The 26,402-nt window shown below is 34.2% G+C and overlaps 1 protein-coding gene across 5 annotated transcripts in view; it reads right to left on the reverse strand.

The window, feature by feature from the left end:
- ATP11B (ATPase phospholipid transporting 11B (putative)) overlaps positions 1-26,402 on the reverse strand; it is a 111,884-nt gene that overhangs the window by 70,982 nt on the left and 14,500 nt on the right. For all 5 annotated transcript variants that reach the window (XM_040621555.1, XM_040621552.1, XM_040621554.1 and 2 more), the window contains exons 2-8: positions 17,200-17,316; positions 11,752-11,841; positions 10,045-10,125; positions 5,545-5,652; positions 5,224-5,352; positions 4,472-4,575; positions 1,285-1,332 (exon numbers count right to left, since the gene is read on the reverse strand). In XM_040621555.1, the coding sequence (XP_040477489.1) occupies positions 1,285-1,332; positions 4,472-4,575; positions 5,224-5,352; positions 5,545-5,652; positions 10,045-10,125; positions 11,752-11,841; positions 17,200-17,316 (677 nt within the window). The remainder of the gene's footprint in view (positions 1-1,284; positions 1,333-4,471; positions 4,576-5,223; positions 5,353-5,544; positions 5,653-10,044; positions 10,126-11,751; positions 11,842-17,199; positions 17,317-26,402) is intronic.

Here is a 26,402-nt window from a genome sequence, read left to right on the forward strand (position 1 = left end):
CAGAATCTGAACCAATTCTGAAGACATCTGCAAATCCAAACACTAAAAAATCCAATGAAGGAAGGAGGATCAAGTGTTTGGGACACGGTTAACAAGCATGGTTTTATAGTCATATTTAGAGCACACTCCATGGATATTCCAAAATCAATTATTCAGGAGGCATAAATTAGCTCTTTTTCAATTGGTGTTGGTTCCAACAATGAGCAGAAAAACTCTGAGCTCACATTAATGTATAAAATTGGGATATAATGATAGAAAGCTTCAAATTAAAAGATAATTCATCAGTTCACTCAGGCTGCTTTAGCAAAGAACATGGCTAACCTTTTTAACCATTTTAGGTGCTGGGTAACATAACTGATCTTTTGCTTTACCAGCCACAATATCTTAGTGAAATTCCGATTATGTATCCACATTTTTTCCCACTATATCACTCTTGAAATCAAAATAAAATCTAGTCATAGTTAGTCAGCAGGGGGTCCTATACTTACAAAGACTTTGTTAAGGAGTTTACTGAATGTGTTCCTATGTTAATGTTTATTAAAAATGTGAATTGGTACTGAAGTATCATGGTATTTTTGGAGGTTTTTTTGAGGTCTTCATTTAGAAAATGTTTGACTCTTCATGTTAGCGACTTATTTCATGCAGCCAATATTAACTAAACACATCTCCAGAAAAGTGGTGGAATGTTAATTGGACTAGAAGTTCAAGGGCTGATTCCAAGATATATTCTCAATTTGGCTTTGTGGTCATGAGTAACAATATAATTTCATCATATCAACACATTTCTGAAATAACTCAAAGCCTTTCATGCAGGAGCCAGAAATTAACCTGAATATTGAGGGCAAACACACCAGAACAACCAACTAAACAAAAAACCAATCAGAAGAGTAAATAAGAGGTTCTAGATTGGCCACTAAATATGACATTTATACTTGTCACACATTATATAAAACATTTTTTGTATTCTAAACTTTAAGTTGGTGGTTTAAATGGGTAAGAACTTGAATAAGAATGGCTTTTATGTTACTACCTAATACTACCAGAAAAAGAAATACAAGTATACAAATAATCTTACTAAACTATTTTGATATCATTTCATGGGATTTTTTTTTGTCCTTATTCATTGCTCTACAAATTATTAGAAGATGAAATGTTAAACGCTTTTAAATTAATGCTTTTCCATGATGCGCTGCTTACTTACCTAATCTCCCTTTAACTGGATTTTAGTCCCTCCCCAATACAATTCTCACATAATAGTAACTGGACAATGCAAATTATTCTTACCTTACAATTTCTTCCATTTGTTGAGTTATTATCATTCGTCCCATGAATCTATCAAAGAATTCACCATGTTACCAAAAGTGCAATGATTCTTTTTCGGACATCAATGGGTGAAAATTTTTTGATAGTTTTGGCGCTTTTCTTATACATGAAACAAAACTAACCTTTTGTATTTGGAATGGTCCATTTTTTATGCTAGAAGTTACATAAGTAAATGCTTATCAATCATTAAGCTTTAAAAAACTCATATTCTTGCCATCTCCACTCCAGCTATGAATGAGGTAATAAATGAAAAAATGTTTTCAAAATGGCAATGAAGATGTCATCTTATTATTAGTTTAGTCGTAATTCATAATTTCTACACAAAGCTGCATATATTTTTAGCCAACAATGGATGCTCACACATACCATAGTTTATTAAGTAAAGTCTCATACGTTCACTAATTGACTCATGCATGAATTCATAAATATTCACTGAATGACGACCGTGTGAGTTAAGTGGTGGGGATAGAGTAGTAAGCAAAAACCAATCAGTGAACTCCAGAGCTTCTTTAACTTTTGGTTGCCTGACATCTAGAGTAAGTGGCCTGTTAGCATAATGGATTTTCACAGACTAGCCTTTTGGTTCCAACTTCCACAACCAGAACAGCTCCATAGCACAGAGTCAATTCAAGTGTACAATCACTTTCTACCATAGTGAGGTAAATTCTAAGTTGAAGCAAACTCTTGACAGAACTTTCACGTTAATCATTTCACTAAGCAAAGAAATAAGCATTCCTTTCTAAATGTCCCTATTATCCCTTGTTTTCAGGTCACAGATGCTTATAGACTTTGGCTTCATTGTTTCTTGCTAATCTACTTCTACTTCCTTCAACTCCCTGTATCAGTGAGCAGCACTGAAATTTTTTTATTATCTCCACTTAATGGAATTTTATGCAGTCCTGATTGCAGCCTCAACTTTGGATTTAGATTCAAAGAACCAATTCAGCTGCTATTTCCCTGGGTATCTTTTGGAGATGATGTGTGATCACAGTCTTTCAATTTCCCCGAGCTAAATTCCAACAAGAGACCTATTTTCCTTCATTTCATCTGTCCTGTTATCCTTGATTCTAAGGTACTCCTATTCTTTTTTTTTTTTTTTAAGATTTTATTTTATTTATTCGACAGAGATAGAGACAGCCAGCGAGAGAGGGAACATAAGCAGAGGGAGTGGGAGAGGAAGAAGCAGGCTCATAGCAGAGGAGCCTGATGTGGGGCTCGATCCCAGAATGCCAGGATCACGCCCTGAGCTGAAGGCAGACGCTTAACCGCTGTGCCACCCAGGCGCCCCATAAGGTACTCCTATTCTAAGGTACTCCTAAGTCCTGTTAATATTTTGGAGTATTTTTCCAGATTTTTTTTCCTGTATATATCTTAAAAACAAAATGGAATCATGCCATAAATACCGTTGGTAACATTTCCCCTCATTTAACATGTCCTGTCAAAAACACAGATCTACATCATTATTTTTAACGGCCACACACAGCATTGCATTTTGGAGGTTACTGCATAATTTAAATAATTCACCACTGATGGAAGTGGGTTTTTTCCCACCTTACTGATAAACAATGTAGCCCTGAACAACCTTGTATATGTATCTTTTCATGTTTTCATTAGATACATTCCTAGGAGAATTTCATTATTTCATTAGAAAAAATTTCTAGAAGTGCAGGTGCTGAATCAGAGTTTAAAAAATTAAGAGTTGTAAAAACAGAACTAAAGGAGCAAAGGAGCCCATCCCCCTCCCAACTCACCTCTGACAACCACCAGTTTGTTCTCTGTACCTAAGAGTCTGGTTTTGTTTGTTTTGTTATATTCCATATATAAGTAAAATTATACAATAGTTGTCTTTCACTGGCTTATTTCATTTGCTCTAATGCCTCTAGAGGTCCATCCATGTCGTTGCAAATGGAAAGATCTCATTCTTTTTTATAGCTGAGTGATATTTTACTGTATACATAACACTGTATCTTCTTTATCCATTCACCTATCAATAGATACTTAGGTTGCTATAAATGATACTTCATCTATTCATCTATCAGTACATCTTGGCTACTGATAATAATCATGTCATATATCTTTCAAATTAGTGTTTTCATTTTCTTTAAATACCCAGGAGTGGAATTACTGGATCATATAGTATTCCTATTTTTAATTTTTTGAGGAATTTCCATACTGTTTCCACAGTGGTTGCACCAGTTTATATTCCTACCAACAGTGCACGAGGGGGTTCCCCTTTTCTTTACATCCTTGCCAACACTTGTTATGCCTTGCCTTTTTGATACCAGCCATTCTGCCTGGTGTGACATGATACCTCACTGCGGTTTTGATCTGCATTCACTCGTGATTAGTGATGTTGAGCATTTTTTCATGTGCCTGTTGTCCATATGTATGTCTTCTTTGGAAAAATGTCTACTCAGGTCCTCTACCCGTTTTGTTTTGTTTTTTAAAGACTCACTTATTTGAGAGAAAGAGTGCACTCACGTGGAGGGAAGGGCAGAGGGAGAGGGGGAGAGAGAATCTCAGATGACATCCCCTCCACCCACTCTGGGCTGAGCAGGGATGGGCCTCGATCCCACAACCCATGAGATCATGACCTGAGCTGAAATCAGGAGTCAGTGCTTAACCGACTGCGCCACCCAGGGGTACCCCTCTTCTACCTGTTTTTTAATTTTTTTTTTTTTTTGGTGTTGAGGTGAATTAAGTTCTTCATATATTTGGATATTAACCACTTATCAAGTATATCATTTGCAAATATCTTCTCCATTCACTAGGCTCCCTTTTGTTTTGTTGATGGTTTCCTTTGTTGTGCAAAAGTTCTTTATTTTGGTGTAGTCCCAACAGTCTATTTTTGCTTTTGTTTCCCTTGCCTGAGGAGACATATCTATAAATACGTTGATAGAGGTGATGTCCATGAGATTACTGCTTATATTTTCTTTTAGGAGTTTTATGGTTTCAGGTCTCACATTTAGGTCTTTAATCCATTTTATTTTTTTGTGTGTGGTGTAAGAGTGGTCCCATCCTAAACTTATACTTTGTTCATGGCAATAAAAATTAGTCCAATGTTTTTGTAATGTGTCAAAGGCCACAGATTAATTCTACTTCTGCAGCTCTGTCTTTTCTTAGGAAATAATCCACTACTATACCATACCTGTACAAGTCTGCTTCTGGTTGCTGACATTCTATCACAGCTATGAGAGTGTCCAAACTGGCAACTGTTTGTAATACTGCTGTTTCTGGAACTGCCACGTGTGTCTGGGAAAATTGAAAAAAAAAAAAAAAAAAGAAAAAAGGATTACACTGCAGTTTCAAGTTCCAAATGGGACTTTAGGTATCATCTATTTCCAATCTCTTTTCAGATGAAATCGTAGTACACTGTACTTGAGATCACTTAGCTAGATAGCAGAGAGGAGAAAGATTACAAAATAACAAATAGAAAAAGGACCTACCTACTATGATTACCTGTCTAGACAAGCCATTTGCACATAAAAAGATTAAGTCTATATTAACAGTCACGATTTGCTCAGTCTATTATACAGCAATTTATTAGGAAAAATATGAATTTTCACTTTCATATTCTGAAAACTGAGAACAATTTAAAGGTGTCCTTTATCTAAAAAAGCACCAAAATATTAAAGGATTACATTTTTCCTAAAAACACTTTCCATTTTTCTTTAACTTGATTAAACCACATGAAGCTGCCCTTGAAATAAATATATAACATAATTTCTTTTAAAAAAGTTATAATTTTTTTTTAAAAAAGTTATAATTTTTAAAAGCTTCAGTGATTTAAAAAATTCCTTCCTTAGCAAGTCAAACAAAGGAAAATATCACTTATAACCGACAACGTTTTGTTCACCTGGAGCAACACTAATACTCACATACAAACACACATGTACAAACCTTCAGGTTAGTTTCTCCATCCAAACTAGCAGTTGTAATGTGACAAGAACCATCAAGTCGATCTGAGGACAGAAGTACCAAATCTGCAGGAAAAATTTCATCTTTGGCTATTCGAACAATATCACCCACCTATAAGGAATCATGGGAGAAAAGTAAATATACAGATTTTATGAGGCAGAGATTTATTTTTACTGAGTTCTAAACAGGTGACCTATCATAATATTTTAATGTAGGAAAGTATGCTTTTAACTAAAATATAATCAAGATTAGAATTTGTGATACCAAAATATAATTGATTTCCATTATTTACTAAATGCATACCCGAATGTTTTTTGATCTAGTTTTTACAAGGCCACCACTTCGAACAACATAAACAGGAGCTCCATTTACTTCATTATCTGAGTTGTGTCGTAACCAATCTTCATATCCCTGTAAGTATCGAAAGAACAAAAAAAATACTCTTTTTAATGTAATTAGAAGATACTTTTATTGCATGAGAAAAAGAAAGAAAAACACTTCCTCAAAACATTTCATTTACCAGAATTATATTAGGCTAGTTTGATGCATATAACTCATGGTATTTGACATTCATTCCTACTAGAAACACTCTCTTCTCTTGGTGTCATTACACTGATATTCCTAGTTTTCATAGTACCCCTCTAGTTACTCCTCAATTTCCTTACAGGAGACTCCTTCCATGCCACCTTTATGGGCCCCCTTTTCACCCTTCTCTTTCTCACTATAAGATTTCTTCTATTCCCGTGTCCTCAAAAAGTCCTGAAATTTGTATCTCTAGCCCATATCTCTCTTTTGGACTCTAAATTTGAATATCCAACTGCATTCTTATATCTCCATTTTGATGTGTCATAGCAAACATTTCAAAACTAAATTGATGATGTTATCCTTCGAAATCTGTTGCATTTCCAATGTTTCCCATCTTGATAAATGATATCAACGTCTACTGAATTGCTCTTAGCAGAAATCTGGGGAGTCATTCTTGATTCTTATCTTTTCCTAACACCTATTCAATCTATAAGTTCTATTGCTTCTATGTAAAAATGATATTTTAATCATAAAATATAAATTCACAGAGCATTATTAGAAACAATAGCCAAAAAAAGGAATGGATTTTGAAACTGGGTTGAGTTTTTTCACTTTCTTAAACAACTGGCCAACAGAACTAATTATAATACGTACTTCAAACAAATATGGTAGGCTACATGCATCATCATTAAAAGGAGGCACAGATCAGCATTTCAGAAAGAAACCTTTGATTAAATGTTTAAGGAGTTGCAATTTTTTTTAAAGTGGAAAAGGCTTTTTGTGTTATTTTATTTTATTTTTACAGATTTTATTTATTTGACAGAGCGAGAGAGGGAGAGAGAGAACACAAGCAAGGGGAGGGGTAAAGGGAGAGGGAGAAGCAGTCTCCCCACTGAGCAGGGAGCTCGATGTGGGACTCAATCCCAGGACCCTGGGTTCATGACCTGAGCCGAAGGCAGACAGACACTTAACCGACTTAGCCACCTAGGCACCCCTTCTCATGTTATTTTAGAGAAAATTCAAGAACTCAGGGGGATAGCATAAGTACAGATAATGGAATAATATCCAAGAGATAGCATTAAGTGATAAAAATGAGGTACAGAATGTGTGTGTCCTATGCTATCATATATGAAAAAAAAGATATGCCTGCCCATGTGAACATTCTGCATAGATATCAGGACTGATGTACAAATATATCAGGAGAGGAAAACAGGGGACTGGGGGGTTAGGAATATAAAAAACTTTTACTATATGCTATTTTGTACTATATCTGTTTTTGAAAAATATGTGCATCTATTACCAAAAAATATAACACTATAAAATATAAAGCAAATATTAAGGATTGCTTTGAAGGTCTATTTTTTTTTTTCAAGGAGAAACCTTTTGGGAAACCATTCTTAAGATACTTAAATTACACTGACCTCATTTAAGATGTGGTATGTCAATTTCAGAGAAATTTAACTGAGAGTCAAAATATCTTTTCTGAAACTATCAAAAAGCACAATTCCTTTTATAGTCAGATGACATTAATAGCTGAGCAAAGACGATAAAAACTATCTTTTAAAAAACAAATTCACAAATTCTAATCCACCCCATATACTGCCAGATTAATGTTTCCAAAACATGGTTTTAATTCACGATCTTGCTCAAAACCCCCTCAATAACTCTCAATGCTTACAACAAAGAATCTTCCAGCCTCTTTAATTTAGTATCAACCTACATTTCCAGTATTATCTTTTAATACTTTCTTCTACAGGGTCAAACATTTAGTCAGACATGTCATTCCCCAAAATAGGTCTTGGCTTTTCCTGCATTTAGCCTTTGCCCGAGTTGTTCGTGTCTATCTCACCTTCTTCACCAACTGTCCTTTTACCAATATTCCAAGTTTCATTTCTATTATTTATTCCACAAAACCTCCCTGATTATCAGATGAAGTGTTCCATCCTTTCTCTGAATATCTACAGCTCATTGGCTCTTATTAGTATCTTATTAAACTGTAATTATTATTGTATTTGGTCTTACCTTCCCTACTTCATAGGGTTTAAGTGCACAGAAGCAAAGACTTTGATACTTACGAGAGCACTATATCTTACATTATGCAACCAGAGAGAAGACTTAATATGTAAGCATGATTGGAAGCAGTTAAAAAACAAAATAACAACTTCATTCATATTAAAGTGTAAATAACTGATAATAAAGCTTTTCCTCTTTTGATAAAAGTGCAAAGGCAGACTAAAAGGGGAGAAGACAAGGGAGGAAGAGTGGAACATGGCAACTTTCACTTTTATAATTTTTCTAAAACTTGTTCCACTAATCTATAGTGATGGATATATAAAGCTGAACAGTACACACTCTGGTATGAGTGTGTTTATTGGATGAACAAAACTTAGGAACAGTTACTGCATTAAGAGAAAACTCTAAGTTCTCAAACTGTTCCTGAACAAGGGAGAAAATCCTTACAGATCAAATTTTCTCTCTGAAAATTATGACCTTTCATATTTCTTCTTTTGCCTTAGTTGTCAAGAAACTCTCAAGTAAATTTAGTACTCAACTGCAATAACCATACTAACACAGGTTTGAGGTATAATCTTCCTACTTCCTAACTTTAGATTTTATGTGTTTTACTTAACTCATTTGGAGAAAGACAGGCTGTCAATTGTTATTATCATATTAAACTCTTTCATTTTGCAGATGTAAATTCACCACTATTTCTCAATTCAGTTAATGACATCACATTTCAATTAAACTCAGTCTATATTTGGCCAAATATATTGGGAAATCAGGGCTTCACAACTTTTTACATTGCTTTAAAAAATATTCAATAGATTTATTCATTCATTTATTCATCTATCAAACAAATATTTCTTGAAGGCCCAATATGTGCATGACTTTGTTCTGGTCACTGGAAATAATCTAGTATATAAAACAAAGTCTCTGCGCTCATAGAGCTCAACATTCTAATGAAGATAAGAGACAAACTAATAAACATTTATTCAACAGAACAGGTAGTGACAAACGATTAGGAAGAAAAAGACCAGATCAGGAAATGGGAGAGTGACATGGTGGTCAGGAAAAGCCTAAGATACCCATGTGGAAATGTTGCACAAGCATTTGTATATATGTGTCTGGAGTTCAGGGAATAGTTTTAGGATACATATTGATTTGAGAACCATCAACATATAAATGGTACTATAATTCACTAGACTAAATGAAGTTACCTAAGAAGGAAAGTATTTATAGAAAAGAGGTCCAAAGAACAAATATATGTTACTTCAATGAAATAAATGACATCTACAAAACCAAGTAAATATGTAACTTTATGAAATGATTTGGATACTTACTGAGTTGCACAAATTCTAGCCTCCAATAAAAGAGTAAAAGCAAACCTAATGAAAGCAGTACCATGATATTCTGACACACCAGATTTATAATGTAACTGTTAATCCATATAATGTAACTGTTAATCCTTGTATCCTTCTATGTAAGTAATAAAGAATATACTACAGCTCAGAATTACAGAATATTTGTCACTTTTATTTCCATGTCTATTTAAATCTTATCCCTAAATCTTATAAGATGGAAACTTATCATATTTACAATTATAATTTAATTAACTCTCTTTCAGGTGGAAGGATCATCTATTTAACTGGGCTCCTGACAAGATTTTTTGAGAAGTGATAGCTATACAGATAGGACATTTCTATGACTTACTTTATTTCTTACTCAGCATGTATATCTAATAATCTAGCTTTTCTATACCCACATTTTAATATCAATTCAAGATTTGGTTGAAGCTGTTTCCCCTAGGGTATTTACTTTATATAAAAATCAACATCATCAGGGAAAGTTGTAGAAAGTAGGAAAACACTATACAATTTTTATTCAAAATGGTCGTGCCAAAAGTACAAGCTTCACTCCCTAGAAATATATCCCTTTTGAATTGTACTTCCTTTAAATATTGCCAAACCTACAAAGATGATTATAATAATTAATCTGTTTCATATATAAATTGGTTTGTACATATAAAATGCTTGTTTTTGGATACTTCCTAGGTGTGTCAAGGGAACAACATATTTTAACAATGGTAATCATTCCATGAATTCCTAGTACCTGAAATATAAAAGTGGCTTAACTCAGTTTAATTTTACCATATGAAATATCAAATTTGTTGCTTTCTTATGGAAATTATTTTCATAACAATAAATGTTAGTTTGAGGTAGAAATACTTAGCAACTTCTAAATAACTTCGGGCGGGGGGAATAGAAAGTATTTTCATACCTGCTTTATGGCGGTTACTGTTATCACAAAGAATAACGGAAGCCCACTGGTAATTGGACTGGTAGGTGTATCAATCATAAGCTAGATTTATAACAACAAAAAAGAATGCAGAATATTAATATTTTTATACTGTACACGTCACACCTATAACATGTAAAATCTCATACTTATTGGGAATTCTGAGAACACTATAAAAAGTGTTTATCATGGTCCAGAGTGAAAAATAATAGGAGATATCCACAGAGTTTAGTCCGCAGTTTCACCAAGTTCATTTTGTCAGCTGTTATATGAAGTTAATCGAGTATCTAAATCTATTGCATACCCACAAATATTGCTAGAATGAACTCAGTCACTCTGCCTTTTAGCACAGAGTACTTAAGGTCTTCCTCCTCAGTATTTGCCTAGAAGCAGAGCTACAGCTGCTCAGAATCTCATTTTACATTTTTTTGCCCATCCTGGTAAATGCTGAAAAGTTCGTCAGCAATTTTTACGCTGGAATTCAGAATAAATTCACCACTTACAAGAGAGAACAAGGAATGGGACTAGGAAAAGGATTTTTTTCTACAGTGATTTTGTTACATCTACAGAGCCAGAGGGGTAAAGCTCAGAAAATGATGCCATAATTATGATCTAAATCATACAACTGAGGTTTCAATAAATTGCTGGAGAAGTAATTTTTGCAGTAATTATGTTCGGTTAGTTAAAAAATGGATCTAATGGTTTATTAATGTTCCTTTACCCTGAATAGGCCAATTAAATTGTTCTATTCCACAGACAAGCTGGATTCCTGATCTTAGCTAGTAATTTCACAAATGCATGTGTTATGTGGACATGGTTAATATAAATTCTCACTTTTCCAAGAAAACCAAGCTGATGTTCTATTGACAGAAAATCAGAAGTTCCTTCTCTGTTCATGAAGGAAAGCAATTTTTTAAAAAAGTAAATGTTTCCTCAAGCTTTGAAGTAATCACTTGACAAGTTTTTTTTTCCTTCTGAAATTCCAGGTTCTATGAGAGTAAAGTTCAGTTTATACAAAAATTCAATGCCACACTGAGATTGCTAACATCATCAGAAAAGAATAACCCATTTAAAAGAAAATGGCAATCACTCTTTTTAAATCTTTACTTATACTCAAGTTTTATAAGCTATTCTCTTGACACTTTGATATTAGAAAAAGAAAGCATAATGTGAAAATTAAGAAACTGTGAAAGAGTTTATAATGAATACAGATTTAAGAAAATGGTCCCCATAATAAAAATCCATACTCGTGGGGATTCTTAAAAATTAAAATTAAAAAAAAAACTTAAAAGTAAAATTTACAATGAAAACAAAGGAAAAGCCAAAAAAAGATTTTCATGGACAAAGATAGTTCCATAGGCAGAAATGTGCCAAAAACACGTGCTGTATATTAAAAGCCAAAATATTTATGTTCTGAAGGCAGAGCAACTGAAATGTAAAATTGGCTTCGATTATGGTTATCTACACCACAGCATATCAGTTATGAAACAAAATAAAATTAGTATTAAAAATTCACAGGCTAATTTTTAGAAATCTGTATGTGGTTTAAATCACAACATTCACTGATTACAACGGGGAAGCTCTGCAGAAAAAAAAAAAATGGTCCCATAGTAGAATGCAATGTAACTTTTCCCTGAAGACATAATTTTAGCAATCATTCTATAAACTTTATTGAGTGATAAAGCTTACCTGAACCAAAAATATAATAAGAAAATAAAAGTTTGCCACTCTTCTGAATTGTTCAAATAAATTTTTTGGAACAAAATTCCACACAGTATACTAAAAAAAAAAGAGAGAGAGAGAGATAAATTAATATATAAAGGAATATACACTATATTGATGTAATAATAAGAAAAGTAAAATCAGATTTACTAAGCCCTTAGACAAATTATGTAAATCCTGATGCTACAAAAGCTATCTGGCTTTTAAGAGTTTCAGAACTTTTATTCTATTCTTTTGTATTTCTTATACTATTTATTGGCAATTTTAGTGTAATTTAAAAAGATGAGATAAACTGGAACCTATCAGTCTTGCTATTAAATTCTTGATTTTTTAGAAGTTGGAGATGACAGATCTAAAACAACATTTAAAAATTTATTTTGGACTCTGGTTACACAAAACTAAACTAATGTTAAAAAAAATAAGAGCTGGGGCGCCTGGTGGCACAGTGGTTAAGCGTCTGCCTTCGGCTCAGGGCGTGATCCCGGCGTTATGGGATCGAGCCCCACATCAGGCTCCTCTGCTATGAGCCTGCTTCTTCCTCTCCCACTCCCCCTGCTTGTGTTCCCTCTCTCGCTGGCTGTCTCTATCTCTGTCAAATAAATAAATAAAATCTTTAAAAAAAAAAAATAAGAGCTGATAAAAATGCTGACACTAGATACAATTTATTTTCTATTTTATGGAGCTCAGTGTCTGAAATAAAGGAAATAGTATAATTATTTGATTATTCTTTGTTAAGTACAGAATATGGAAAAATAACCTAGAATGTGAAAAAGATTAAAAAATACTTTATATAAGTGATCACTGGTATAACCATCAAGAAAATATCTCATAAAGGCATGAAAATCTGTCACAGTGTCAATTTTTAAAGTAAGACACTTAAATGACCTTGGACTAATCTCTCTGCACCCACTTTGTGCCTCTATAAAATGAGGACCATAATAACCATAGTGTATAGGGTTGTTATAAGGTTTACATGAGCTAATAAATTTATGAAGCACTTAGGACAGAAACTGGCTCATATTAACTGCTATGTGTCTCTTATATTATTAATCAGCATACAGCCTATAATGCTATGTTACAGGGGTAGGGTAAAACAGTACAAATTTTATGTGCATCACTAACTATTCACAACACAACTTCATATATGAAACAGGAAAACACTTTGTAGTACTGTTACTTTATCCTATATACATTCTCTCAGTAGAATATAAGATCCTTGAGGCTAGGGACATTGTTTTATTTACTACTCTATCTCCAGCACTTACCACTACTACTCAGCACATAGTTGAAGATCAAAACTGTAGCAGAACAGATGAATACACACATACATACATACATAAGGTTGAAATGAATTTTTTTTCAGATAACTATCCTGATGTCAGGCAATGAAGCCTTAATGGTTATTGACCATTTCGAGATTTCTAAGGAGGCAGTTTACCTAATTTCCTCCGGTGCAATGTAAGATGGTTCTAATTTCTGAATTTTCTTATTTCAAAAATTCACTTCTTCATAAGTTGTTTGAGACCTGAAATGTCCTTTCCCATATGAACAATTTTATAAATAGGGTTAGGTTCCCAGAAGAGCCCACAAAAGCCTGTTTGACCCAAGGATATATAAGCAGTACAATACCTAACAACATTTCTCTCAGGTGAAATTATATTTTCAGTTCATATCTGAAATATCTGAAACATATTTTCCTGTGGTAGGGGTACCACTGTGGTTCCAGAATCTGGGAGTGGGGATTACGTTCAGGGTTCTGGAGAGAAGAGAGGCAGATGCTTTTTATTCACCGCTCTATGTGTACATATGAGATGGTAACTTTGGGTCATATCATCTCCAGCTGATCTTAACTGGGAATAAAAAAACAGCTGTCCCTATAGGGGTCAGAGTATTCCAGGTAACTCCCTTAGTTACCAAATCAAATATATAAAACTGCATAGGAATCAAGTTGGCAACGTCCTAAGTTTACATCAATCTATTTAAATCATAACAGTGACAATATATTTTGTCTTCCAAAATCTTGAAAAAAACAATTACATAAATTGGAAGTAAGGTAATTGGTTTCAGGATATTTTCTTTGGCTAGTTCAATAACACATGGAAAAACTCAGAATAAATAAAAATTTATTAGGAAAACTAGCTTACAAATATTAGGAATTTTTGTTTCCAGGTCTTCTAAAATATAAATAAATTAATAGACTGAATGAGCCTAAATTCTGTGCTTATTCTATCATATGTAGAGGAGGAACTATAGAATATTAAGCAATATAAAAATATTCTAAGAAAAAGAATGATTTATTATGCTTTAAAATTATTTTAGTTATTATGTAATAATGGTCAATAAAAATAAATTAGAAGTATAACTTCTTTAGAGCTATGTATATGACTATACAATTGACCTTTTTCCTCAAATTCTGACCTTAGTAAGAAAACCAAGACGTAGTTATGAAATTATATCTTTTGAAAGAAGTTGAAATTTAAGATAGTTACTATGGTAAATTAAACGGAAATATCACGTATCTACAATGTGCAAGACACTTGCACTGTGAGAGGAACAAAGAAGTTTTAATATTAGAGGAAATTAAGAACAAAATATCAATAGCTATATTCAGAGATAAAGTAAATGGAGGAATATATAAAGAACTAAAATGAAAAGCAGTCAGAAAGAAAAATTTAATGAAGAAGGTCATATTTGACATGGCTTAAAGAGGGGAATATTCAATAGGCCGAAAATAGGGGACAATTAAAGGGAGACCATTTCAGGAAAAAAAAGACAGCATGTACACAGGCAGAGAGGAGGAAAGTTCATCGTGACTTTGTGGGATAGAAAATAATACAGTGTGGAAGAGTTTAAGGGAATAATAAGGGAGTAGAAAGGTAGTTAAAAGGGAATTTAGAAAAAGTCAGCCCCATTTATGGTCAGGAAAAAAATGGACACTGTCTATATAAATACCCACATTCCTGAATCTGTGGTCAAAAACATGAATTTTACATTTCCATAAAAACATGAAATCTACAATCTCTGCAGAAACATAAAATGTACATTTAAAAAAACATGGTTATCAACAGCACAGCAAAGGCACAGTAGTAGGGAAGTTCAACATGGGTTTATGGAATAGCAGGTAATCTGGTTTGTAAGGAGTATGAGAAAGCAGTAGTGGAATAATTAGGGAGTAATGAGAGAAAGAGTCCTCATATGCTTAAAAAAAAAAAGCAATGTTTATTTAAATATCTACATTTTTTTTTAAAGATTTTATTTATTTATTTGACAGAGAGAGAGAGACAGCCAGGGAGAGAGGGAATACAAGCAGGGGGAGTGGGAGAGGAAGAAACAGGCTCCCAGCAGAGGAGCCTGATGTGGGGCTCGATCCCATAACGCCGGGATGACGCCCTGAGCCGAAGGCAGACGCTTAACGACTGCGCCACCCAGGCGCCCCTAAATATCTACATTTTTTTTTAATGTACATTTTTGAAACTGTGGTCAAAAACAATAAACCTAACACTGCTGCATATGAATACAATCATATAAAGATATTTAATACCGGAAGTTTTCCAGGACACTCAGCTTTCAATACTGGCAGAGGACTAAAGTGGTCCTATAACTCCTAGCAGATAAGAATTACAAAAACTAGATTTTAAAAATGGATCCTGGAAAGTATCCAAAATATAGATAGAAACTGGAAGAGAGTTTAATTTTAAAAAAACATAAATGGAGGGAATATGAATTGTGAACTATGGCTTCTTAGCCTGTAGACACTATCCAACTCTCACACCTATGGCAGCAAACAGTAGGGGAAAACTACAACCTTATCACAAAATATGACAGAGATTTGAGTTCAGGGCCAGAAAAGTACATGGAAATTTAAGGGGAAAATACTGGTAGTGAAAGAACCATGCAAGGAAAATGACTCATATTCAGAATGTAAACTATCCAAACCCAGGCTAACAGCTAAACTCTGCACCAAAAAAGGAATGAACTACTGATACATGCAACAACAAAGATGAATTTCAAGATTATTGTTACATCAAAAGAAGTCAGACACAGAAGACTCATACTATATGACTGTATTTATATGAAATTCAGATAAAACTATAGTTATAGAAAGCAGATCAGTGATTGCTAGTGCTAGAGGTGAAGAGGACTGGCTGCTAATTCTTTAGTGATGGATTTTTCTATATTTTGATTTGTGATGGTCACATGTTGTTATACATTTGTCGAAACTCATCAAAATTAGCAAATTTTAGTGTGTTTCAATTATACCCAAATTTTTAAAAAACCTTAAAATTTTCAAAAGGACTTTTAAAAAAGATTTTAATAACTTTTATTATTTATTTGAGAGAGTGTGTGTGTGTAATACAAAGATGCTTCTTAAGGTGGTCTATTAAGCAACAGCAATGATCTGAGGAGAACTTTACCCTTAGTCTCTCTGATTCACATCCTAACTACACTGTCCAATAGGTAAGCACTAGTTGCATATGACTGACATTTAATTTAAAATAAATTAAAATTTAAAAATTAGGTTCTTCCATGGCATTAGCCACATTTCAAGGCCTAACTGGCCCTATATAGCTACTGGCTATTAGAGCAGACAGCACAGAAAACATTTCCTCCATCATGAGAGAAAAGTCTATCAGGACAGCATGACCCTGTAATCTTCAAATTCAAGATAAACTAAGACATCTTAAAAATGTCATAGAAAGGGGCGCCTGGGTGGCTCAGTCAGTTAAGCATTTGCCTTTGGCTCAGGTTATGATCTTGGGGTCCTGGGATCCAGCCCCGCATCAGGCTCTCTGCTCAGTGGCGAGTCTGCTTCTCCCTCTCCCTCTGTGATCTCTTCTCACTTTCGCTCTTTTTCAAATAAATAAAATCTTTAAAAAAATGTCATAGAAAAAAAAATGAAACAAGGAAGAATATGTGAGTGAAGCAGTACCTTGGTACTATAAAATGTTTACAGAAGAGTGGCAAAATTGGAGGAAGAGAGGCTTTAAAGTCACACAGAACTGAGTTCAAACTCCAATCTTGTCATTTACACTGTGCGCAACCTAGGTAAATTATTTCCCAATGCTTTAATTGAAGAAACAAATATAAAATGAGCATAATACTTTATAAAAGCTACCTCAGAGTTCTAAGAATTAAATGATATGAGATGTACCTAACATAGTGCCTGGCACACAGTATAAATATTAGTTCCTCAGTTTAATTTCAACTAAGGATAATTTTTGGTGTGTTAGTTACCTGGTATTAGCAACTGGCAACTCCTTTTACTTTACAGTTCACAATTCTGGTTAAGATAAATTTGCCAACCACCATTTCCTTGAATTTTTAAGGATACAAATATATACTAGAAAACACAAATCACTTTTCAAAACAAAATGGAACATATCTATAGTTTTAATATTAAGTGTTAATGCTTACCTTAGATGAAATGATCCGGTTATCTATAAATTTCTGAGGTGTATAGAGGCCATTCTGAGGAAACCTGTTGGCTATGTAAATAGTTCTTGTGTCACTTTGATGTGGTGGGTCAAAACCCTAAGACCAAGAAAAGAAAAATAATGATCAACAAGGTTAGTTGTCATGATTCTTTACCGTTGGTTTTATTTAATCAGATTGTACATATTATTACTAGACTTGAATTGCATATAGGCTCAATCTACGTAATTATTAGCAGAGTTAAACCATATATTTTTTTCTTTCCCAGGTAAACTAGTATATTATCTTCAAATATAAACTAACTGGGTAACACATCTGGTAATGAAAAATAATCCATACTCTGTTAGAAATGCTACCATAAGGGGAAAAAATCATATAGAAGATCTACAGAAGCATCCGAGGAAAAGATTTCTTTCCTTCCCTTTCATTCCTGTGGGTTCCTTGCCTTTCTTCTTAATATGGATTCCTACTAGTGATGTGGAAATCCTGTGTAGTGATGGCCTAGCCAGCACCTACCACATCTGATGACAAAGATTTATTATTTTATTTCTTCCACACCAAGATCAACTTGGTTTCCAAGAGCTTTGATCCCACAGGCCTCACAATGCATTGGGTAGGGTCTTGCCCAGATTCATTCCATATAATCATCTCTTTGTGCTAGTTATGTTATCAATCAAATCCCTGAAATATGGATATATAATTCTGGCCTGAGAATTAGGAAACCATCTCTCAAGGTACATTTAGTAATGATCTCCAGTGTAAAAGTTTTCTCTGGAACAAGAATACTGATATTTTATCTCCACAGTATTTTACTATTTTCCTAGGTGGCAAGTAAATCTTCAATACTCTTTTGGCAGATCTCGGGGATCCTTTGACAGGCTGAAAGCAACCACCAAAAGCAAGGCCTTTTGGGGGGGTTCTATCTGGCAATGATCTGAAATTTCTCAGATTTTCATGGTGGTCAAAAGGCTCTTTACTACTGCTACTAAGTTACTAAAAAGTTAACTAAAGTTGGTATTCTTAACTATATGTGCGTACCTACTTGTAGGTAATAAGGACTCTAATTTAGTAATCTACTAAGTAAGTGATGTGGCTGCCATTCAACACTTCGCATCCCTGTAAAATTTCCATTAAGCAGATACATACACAGTGGAAATTCCCATATTACCTAAAGATATATTTTGTTTAGTACATCAGAATATCAACAGTGCTATGTATAGGTTTCAACTGCTGTTATTCTTAGTTTTAAAAAATTTATTCTGTGATCTTAGAAACAGCTAGTACAAGACTGTGAAAATTAAATGCATTTGTATGCTCCATAAAAAAACCATGAAGTTTCATTTTATTTGTTTATGCTATTTATAGCGATGACCACATTTTGTGGATGTTAATGTGCCATTATGTGTCTGATTTCAAAATCAGTTTCTTCAAAGATAAAATGTGGCATGCATATTTATCTTCCTCATAAATTTTCCGTTAAACATTTCATAATTGTTTCCTATAATAACTCATTGGGGGAAAAGGCAGGTCTCAAAACTGGAGTTGGAACTCACTGCTCTATCTAGAATACTGCAATCACCTTAAAGATATACGCCATTTATCCATTCGACAAATATTTATTGAGTTTTAGTACCATGTTAATCCATGTAGGATTATGTGATTTGTTAATTACTCAAGCTAATCACAATATGCTCCGTCTCAATAAATCAAAATGAATGAACAAAGAGTCTGCATGCTACTGCTGTAATCTATGGCCGTATTTCTCAAAGGGGGCTCACATGAGGTTTGCCAGTAAAGTTCATAAAGTTACTAGAGGGACAGACACACAGGTAACTGGAACATTAGACCGCGTGAAGCACATTTATTCCACATCCCTCTGTAACCATGTAAAAATAATAGTGTTACATACCTTGTATGTAAGCTTTAGGGATAAATTAAATTAAAAAAAGTATATTTGTGTTCTGAAAGAATATATAAATCTTTTTTTTTTTTTTTGAGAGAGAGAGCATGCGTGCATGTGCGTTCACGTGAAAGGGCCGCAGAGGAAGAGGGAGAAAGAGAATCTTAAGCAGGCTCCATGCTCTGTGTGGAGCCCGATACAGAGCTCGATCTCATGACCCTAAGATCATGACCTGAGCTGAAATCAAGAGTCAGATGACTGACTGACTGAGCCACCCAGGCACTCTAAAAATACATAAATCTTTAAGAAGATGTCAAGACAATTGAGACTGAGAACCACTAATGTAGAATTTTATTTTTCACTAAATTCCACCAAGACTGCAATGTATTACTATGTACATCTAAAGTTACAAAACAAAAAGCAAAACAAAGACTCCCCCAAATTACATATGTTACTTATATATGTTACTATTCTAACACTTATTCATGACTTTCCAGGAAGCAAATACTCATCCTTCTCCATTCATCTCCACTGGCTGTACCAGTAATCACATACTAAAGTTTTGAAACTCCTTAGATTTCTATAGTCATTTCGAGGGGAAATATTGAAATGTTTTAAAAAGAAAATCAATTTCAAATTAAGCTAAATTTTAAATGCAGAATCACTATATTCTAAAATATCATAATTTAACGTAATTCCAAAAGGAGAATGATGAGTTTTTCGTTATTCTATAATATCCACGTATACATTTTCAATTTTTTCAGTTGTAATTAATTCACATGATCTCACTCATTTTATAATCAATGGCATGCCTATATGTGTGGGTATTTTTTTTCCCACGAAATAATTAAATTTTATATTCATGACTGTATAAATTTTATATTTGGGAAAGCCAGATGTCCCTTATGGAAAAAAACCTTTAACTTCAGTTCATTAGCATCACCTTCTCTGCAACAAATGAAGTCAGTTACAAGCAATAAAAAGAATAAAGCTGTCCAAAAATAAAGAAAGTGGCTTAGAGCAGGATCCATAAATGGGCTTCGGATCTGTGAATCTCTGAAACTGTATGCAAATTTGCATAACATGTGCACTTTTCTGATGAGAGTGAGCACAGGTCATTGGTTTTTCACGATATAAAGAAGCTTAAAACCACTTACCTAAAGTCTTGCTTTATAATCAGTTCTCCATCTCAATATGGCAGATTTTAAAAATACCAGATAATCTATGCTTCAATAACACCTCTACCCTTTTTAAAAGGAGTCAAAACAAACATGTTATCAAAATTAACTGTATAACTATACTGTTAGTGTGAGGTTCAAGTATTCCACGCTATTCTAGCAAGCATTAACCGCAATTCATGGCAGTGAGAAAGAAATACAGTCTGAACTTCCTAATCACTAGGTTAAGGCTACATGCCAGAGTTGGCACACATGACATTTTCTGTTGTCATCTCAGACTACCCATTCACACCTTTAACGCCTTGGTGGTGCTAGCCTGCTTCGTTCTCCTCTGATTTCATCTTGCTCTGGGTAAAGAAACTGAGATAGATTAATGCTATTCTAGTCACCCTGATTCTATTTTAATTCCTGCTAAAAAGTAGTGTTTTGGAAGCACACAAATTTAAACTATTTAAAAATAAAAAACTCTCATATTCTATAAAAGTATGAAATTCAAAACCTCTTTTCAGTCTGGATTTGTGAGCATATGTTAAAGTCACAGGTATTTAAAAAAAAGTGGGTAAGGTGGAAAAAATCTCTGGATGGGTTCTTGGGGAAGAACTGATAACCCACAGGACTGGTTTGAAAAAAGAGACTCCTTTTATAACCACAAACTGATGAGACCTAGGGAAACCAAACTAGTAAACAACTTTGTAATTTTTAGAAGTTAGTTTTTGACACACAGCAGGGTTTGGAAATGAATCACAACATTTTACATTTTCATACCAACTATACCAGCCTCTCCATAATCTCAAAATCTCAAAAGATTTTATGAAAAATACAAACATTACAAATAAAAGCACTAACAAGAGACTAAAACCAAAGTCCTATAATTAAAATTGTTACACTTCTTCAACATAACTAAGAAAACATCATCTTTAGGGTTCACAGTGATCAAAGTAAATTTGTGCTTCTTATTCTTATGTGATTTATTTCCTCTAAAATATAAAGAAAAAAGCTTCAAAACAAACCATACACCAAAAAACCCATCAAAACTCAAAAAACAAAGAAGCTTCAGAGTCAAAACTGCAATACCACTGTTATTAAAAGAAATGAACAAAAGCTTTATTTACATCACACACTTTATTATATGACAAAGTAATTTTTGTTGACTGTATGCTCCAGTGTACACAGGCATATGAAAATGGCCTAGCAAAAATATGATACTGGGGCAGAATGATTTAGTGTATTTTACCAAATCTATACACTTAATTGGGAATTATTGTTTACTGGACGTAGACCTAATGAAGGTACTGGAAGGGCAAGATAATTTTACACTGTTAACAGAAGGAAGGTGATAGAAAATAACTTAAAATGCCTGTGATATAAACAAGTGCAATAATTAAACTTTCTGTTTCATGTTACATAATTTTCATTTTAGGACTTTAGGTTGTTTGCCATCTATCAAACCAGTCTGAGATTCTAGGAATTTTGGCTTACTGCAGGGGTGGATTAGGACTGGCTTTCTAACTATATGATATAAAATTCAGAGGGATCTTTGACTCTAAAGTTCTTAAATCATCTGTCAGTGCTTTACTACAAGAAGCTCATCTCTGATAGGCTATGATATTACTTCCCAAACTTGATTTCCTATTCCAACATACACCTCCAGCAAAAGCCTTTCATCCTTCAAGTTTCAGCTTAAGAGTGGAGCTATCAGTTCTTCCCCAAAAGGTAAAGCTCTACCTGACACTCCTTTTTCCCCAGAAACAAAGGAAGGCACCTGTTATTTATTATGCTCACCAAACCTTTTACACACTTTCATTATGGATTTCATTACATGGAATAGTAATTGCTTGTCTGTATATCCATCTTCCCCTCCAGGCTAAAAATTCTTAAAGGCAGCATGTACCTATTAATTATTTAATGAATATTTACTGAATGGGCTAAATTCTCTAGTTTCTAGGTTCCAGGCTTAGTTTTTAAATATCCTTAACAGTAACTTTTCTACCAAATTGAATTTAAGTTCGATGATATTTAAATGAAAACGGAAAAACTTTAAAAGTGATTCTGCACAGTGAAATCTACCATTACCAGTAAAAGAGAGGCTAAGAAGCTTTTCATTCTGCTGTTCCTAGATTTATCTTATTCTCATCAAAGCCATTTGTTAAAGCTTTACAGTTGGTGGGGGTTTGTTCTGTCTGTCAAAGAAACCAACTTCTATTAGGGAAATGCAAATCAAAACCACAATGAGATACCGCCTACCACCCATCAGGATGGCTACTATCAGAAAAAAAACCAAACCAAAACAAAACAGAAAACAGTACTGGCAAGAATGTGGAGAAACTGGAATCCCTGTGTACTGCCAGGAGTGATGTAAAGTGGTACAGCCTCAATGGAAATACGGAAACTCTTCAAAAAAAGTAAACACAGAATAATCATATGATTCATCAATTCCACTTCTGGGTACATACTCAAAAGACATGAAAGCAGAGATGAACAGATATTTGTATACCCATGTTCAAGGCAGTATTACTCGCAATAGCCAAAAGGCGGAAGCAACACAAGTGTGCATCAACAGGTGAATGGATAAACAACTTATGGTACACACATACAATGAGGTACTGTTCAGCCTTAAAAAAGGAAATTCTGACACACGCTACAACATGAATATACCTGAAAGACATAATGGTAAGTGAAATAAGCCTGTCACGAAAGAAAAATATTGTATGATTCCTCTTTTTTTTTTTAAGATTTATTTATTTGAGAGAGAGAGAGAGTGTATGCACGCACATGAGTAGGGGGAGGGGCTGAGGGAGAGAGAGAACCTCCCACAGACTCCCTGCTTAGTAGGGAGCCCAATGCAAGGCTTGATTCCACGACCCTGAGATCATGACTTGAGCTGAAACTAAGAGTCAGACACTTAACCGACTGAGCCACCCAGGTGCCCCTGTATGATTCTTCTTATACAAGAAATCAGCCAAATTCAGTTTGCCAGACGTTTAGTGAATGAGGGAACAGGGAGTTTGTGTTTAAAGGTTACAGCGTTTCAGTGTGGGAAGATAAAAAAGTTCAGGACGTGGATGGTGGTGAGGGCTGCACAACAATGTGAATGTACCTAATGCTACAGAACTGCAGACTTAAAAATGTTAAAATGACGAATTTTATGTTATATGTACATATATATATACATATATATATAACACACCACAATTAAAGTATCAATTTAAATAAATCAGTTTCATCCATTTGAAATTTTCTGATGGATTAAAAGAGTCTATTTGGTCATAATTCAACCATTATAATAATGAATGCCTTTTGTTTGTTAGACTGGTGATTTCCACGTATGGCAACAGAGACATTTATCATAAAAATGTGTGAGGCTGTTTTAGACCAAATTTAAAAATCATAGACTAAAAAGCCTAAATTTGATTTTTTGTTGTTGTTCTGCCTATCAGGTTGAACACTGACGAGCCAAGAAGTGAAACCGGTAAATCTTCTAGCTGTGGTATCCAAATTAGAGACAGAGGGGTAAAAAGAAATAGTTTTTTTTTTTTTTTAGGGCGAGAGAGAGCGAGCGCACACACATGCAAGCAAGGGGAGGGGCAGAGAGAGAGATTCTTAGGCAGGCTCCACACTTTTGGAGCCTGATGTGGGGCTCTATCTCAATACCCTGAGATCATGACCTGAGCCGAGATCAAGAGTCCGATGCTTAACCGACTAAGCCACCCAGGAGCCCCTAAAAAGAAATTTCTACCCAGGTTTCTCAAATACTTCTGAGCCTTCTCCTTCTCCCCTCAATCATACACAGTAGTCGCAATGAAGATGGTTTATAGGTCCTCCTCAGAATATCAGAAGCAATGAGTTATAACTGAGACAGGCTGGAGACATGTAGCCAATCAAAAACAGACCTTTTACATAGATATCCAATGTTTAATATTTAAAGATATCAAGCACAAAGATACAACCCCAAATTCTAAACAACAACATGAAAAAGCATGTTGAAGTCAAAGAACAGAGACACAGGGTGAATCCTATTGAGTTATTTAGGAAAGAAAGAACTGGCACAGCCACCCCAACTTCTAGCAACCATCACCCTCATCAGTCAGCAGCCATCAACATCCAGGTAAGACCCTCCACCAGCAAAAAGATTCTGACTTGCTGAAAGCTGAGATTATGGTTAGCATTTTTTAGCAATCAAGTATTTTTAAACAGAAGTATGTACATAGCTTTTTTAGGCCTATACTGCTGCACACTTAACACAGTATAGTATAAACATCAATTTTATAAGCACTAGGAAACCAAAAAATTCATCTGACTTGCTGTATTGTGATACTCACTTCATTGTGCGCAGTGTTCTGAAACTGAACCCACAATACCTCCGAGGTTTGCCTGTGCGCTACACTTTCAGCAGTTTGCATTAGTGGCCATGGATTCACAGTGATTATACCATCTAATTATGTCTACTGACATCATGACTGTACATTTACATACTGAAATAGATATAATTTAATATAAGTGTATTTCTTTCTTTTTCCTTCATACAACAACTTTAAGTTTTGATGTTGATTTTTTAAAGAAGTTATTAAGTAGTCAGGTTACATATTTAAATTTTATCACAGGATAAGAAGGGATGAAGCATTTATAAAATATTTGTTAGGGTCTGGTAGGGTGGAAAAGCAACTAGGTACTCGGAAGACCAATATATAAGTTATAAGTATTCACTGTTGTGGGTCTCTAACAGAATCCCTTAAGTTAGGAGCTGCTGTTTTTACCATGAGCAGTATAGTATAGCCAGTATTCAAACCAGGAAACCACAACAAATAATTCCAAGTACAGATTTAAACAGGGTGATGTATTAGGTAAAAAATTATAAACAATAACAACATAAAAATATATTGAAGTTAAAGAATAGAGACGCGAAGTGAATCCTACTAAGCTATTTAGACAAGAATTGAAACAAAGGATAGAAAACAGCAGGGTAGAAAAGCAATAATTACCTTATTAATTTTATATGCTGGGAACCTGAGAAACATGCAGAAGAAAATAAAACATGTCCATACAAGGTTAAGCAAATAGGACCCAGCAAATCTTAAAACTGTCGCTACAAATATTTGAAAATTAAATTTTAAGCAGAGAAATTATTATTTAGCAACACTGGGTCCAAATGACATAATTCTAAAAATTCATTTTTAAAAAAACACACAAGAGTATTTTAGCTTATTTTCAGTTCTTCCAGGGAGCAAGCAGTTCATTTACCTTGCATAATGACTATTAAAATTGTAGTACTGATCTGCAATTCTTGACTTCTGCATGTAATGAAAAGAATTTACTTTAGCATTCAGAGTATTTATTGAGTACTTCCTATGCGCTCTATAGTAAGCTAAGGACCATGGGTGATAAAAATAGATGACTTAGTTCCTGCGCACTTGGAGTTGATAAAACCTTAGTGATTTAGGCCTTAATTACCTTAGATATCATCTAACTTCCTATTTCTACTCACGTATTTAAGATCAGACTAGAATTATTTTCTGATTTCAACGTGGGACTTCCTGCATAGACATCTAGAAAGCAACTGGATATTTCTGTTTAGATGTTAGGAAAGAGGGTTGGACTTGAGATTGGAACCCAGTAAGCATAATGATGATAGTTAAAATTAAAAACATGTATGAGACTGCCTATTATGAGTGTACAGAGGAAGAAGAGAATAAGAGCAAGAATGGAATTGTCAAGACTATCATTTAAGATACACGTGGGAGAGAAGGAATAAGCAAAGGGGAAAGATCACCAGACAGGAAGGAAAACAGAAAAGTGGTATGGCAGAAACACAAGAAGAAGTTGCAAGAAGGAATTATTTCATATGCTGTAAAGAGAAATGAGAACTCAAAGAGTGGCGAATTTAATAATTAGGAAATCACGGGTGGCTTTTGTCAAAACAGTCTGGATGAAGTTAAAAGGGCTACAATGGACTGACTGAATTGGGATGAAGAAGAAAGCGGGGAAGTGGGGATAGTGATAACAGCTGGATCAAATGAAAGATTTTTTTTTTTTTTTTAGTGTAAACGAATCATGTATTCAGGTCTGAAATGAAGGATCTGATAAAGAGGGAGAAAAATAAAGCTATGAGA

This window comes from Ursus maritimus, unplaced genomic scaffold, assembly GCF_017311325.1.
Source record: "Ursus maritimus isolate PB19 unplaced genomic scaffold, ASM1731132v1 scaffold_4, whole genome shotgun sequence".
NCBI classification, from domain to species: domain Eukaryota; kingdom Metazoa; phylum Chordata; class Mammalia; order Carnivora; family Ursidae; genus Ursus; species Ursus maritimus.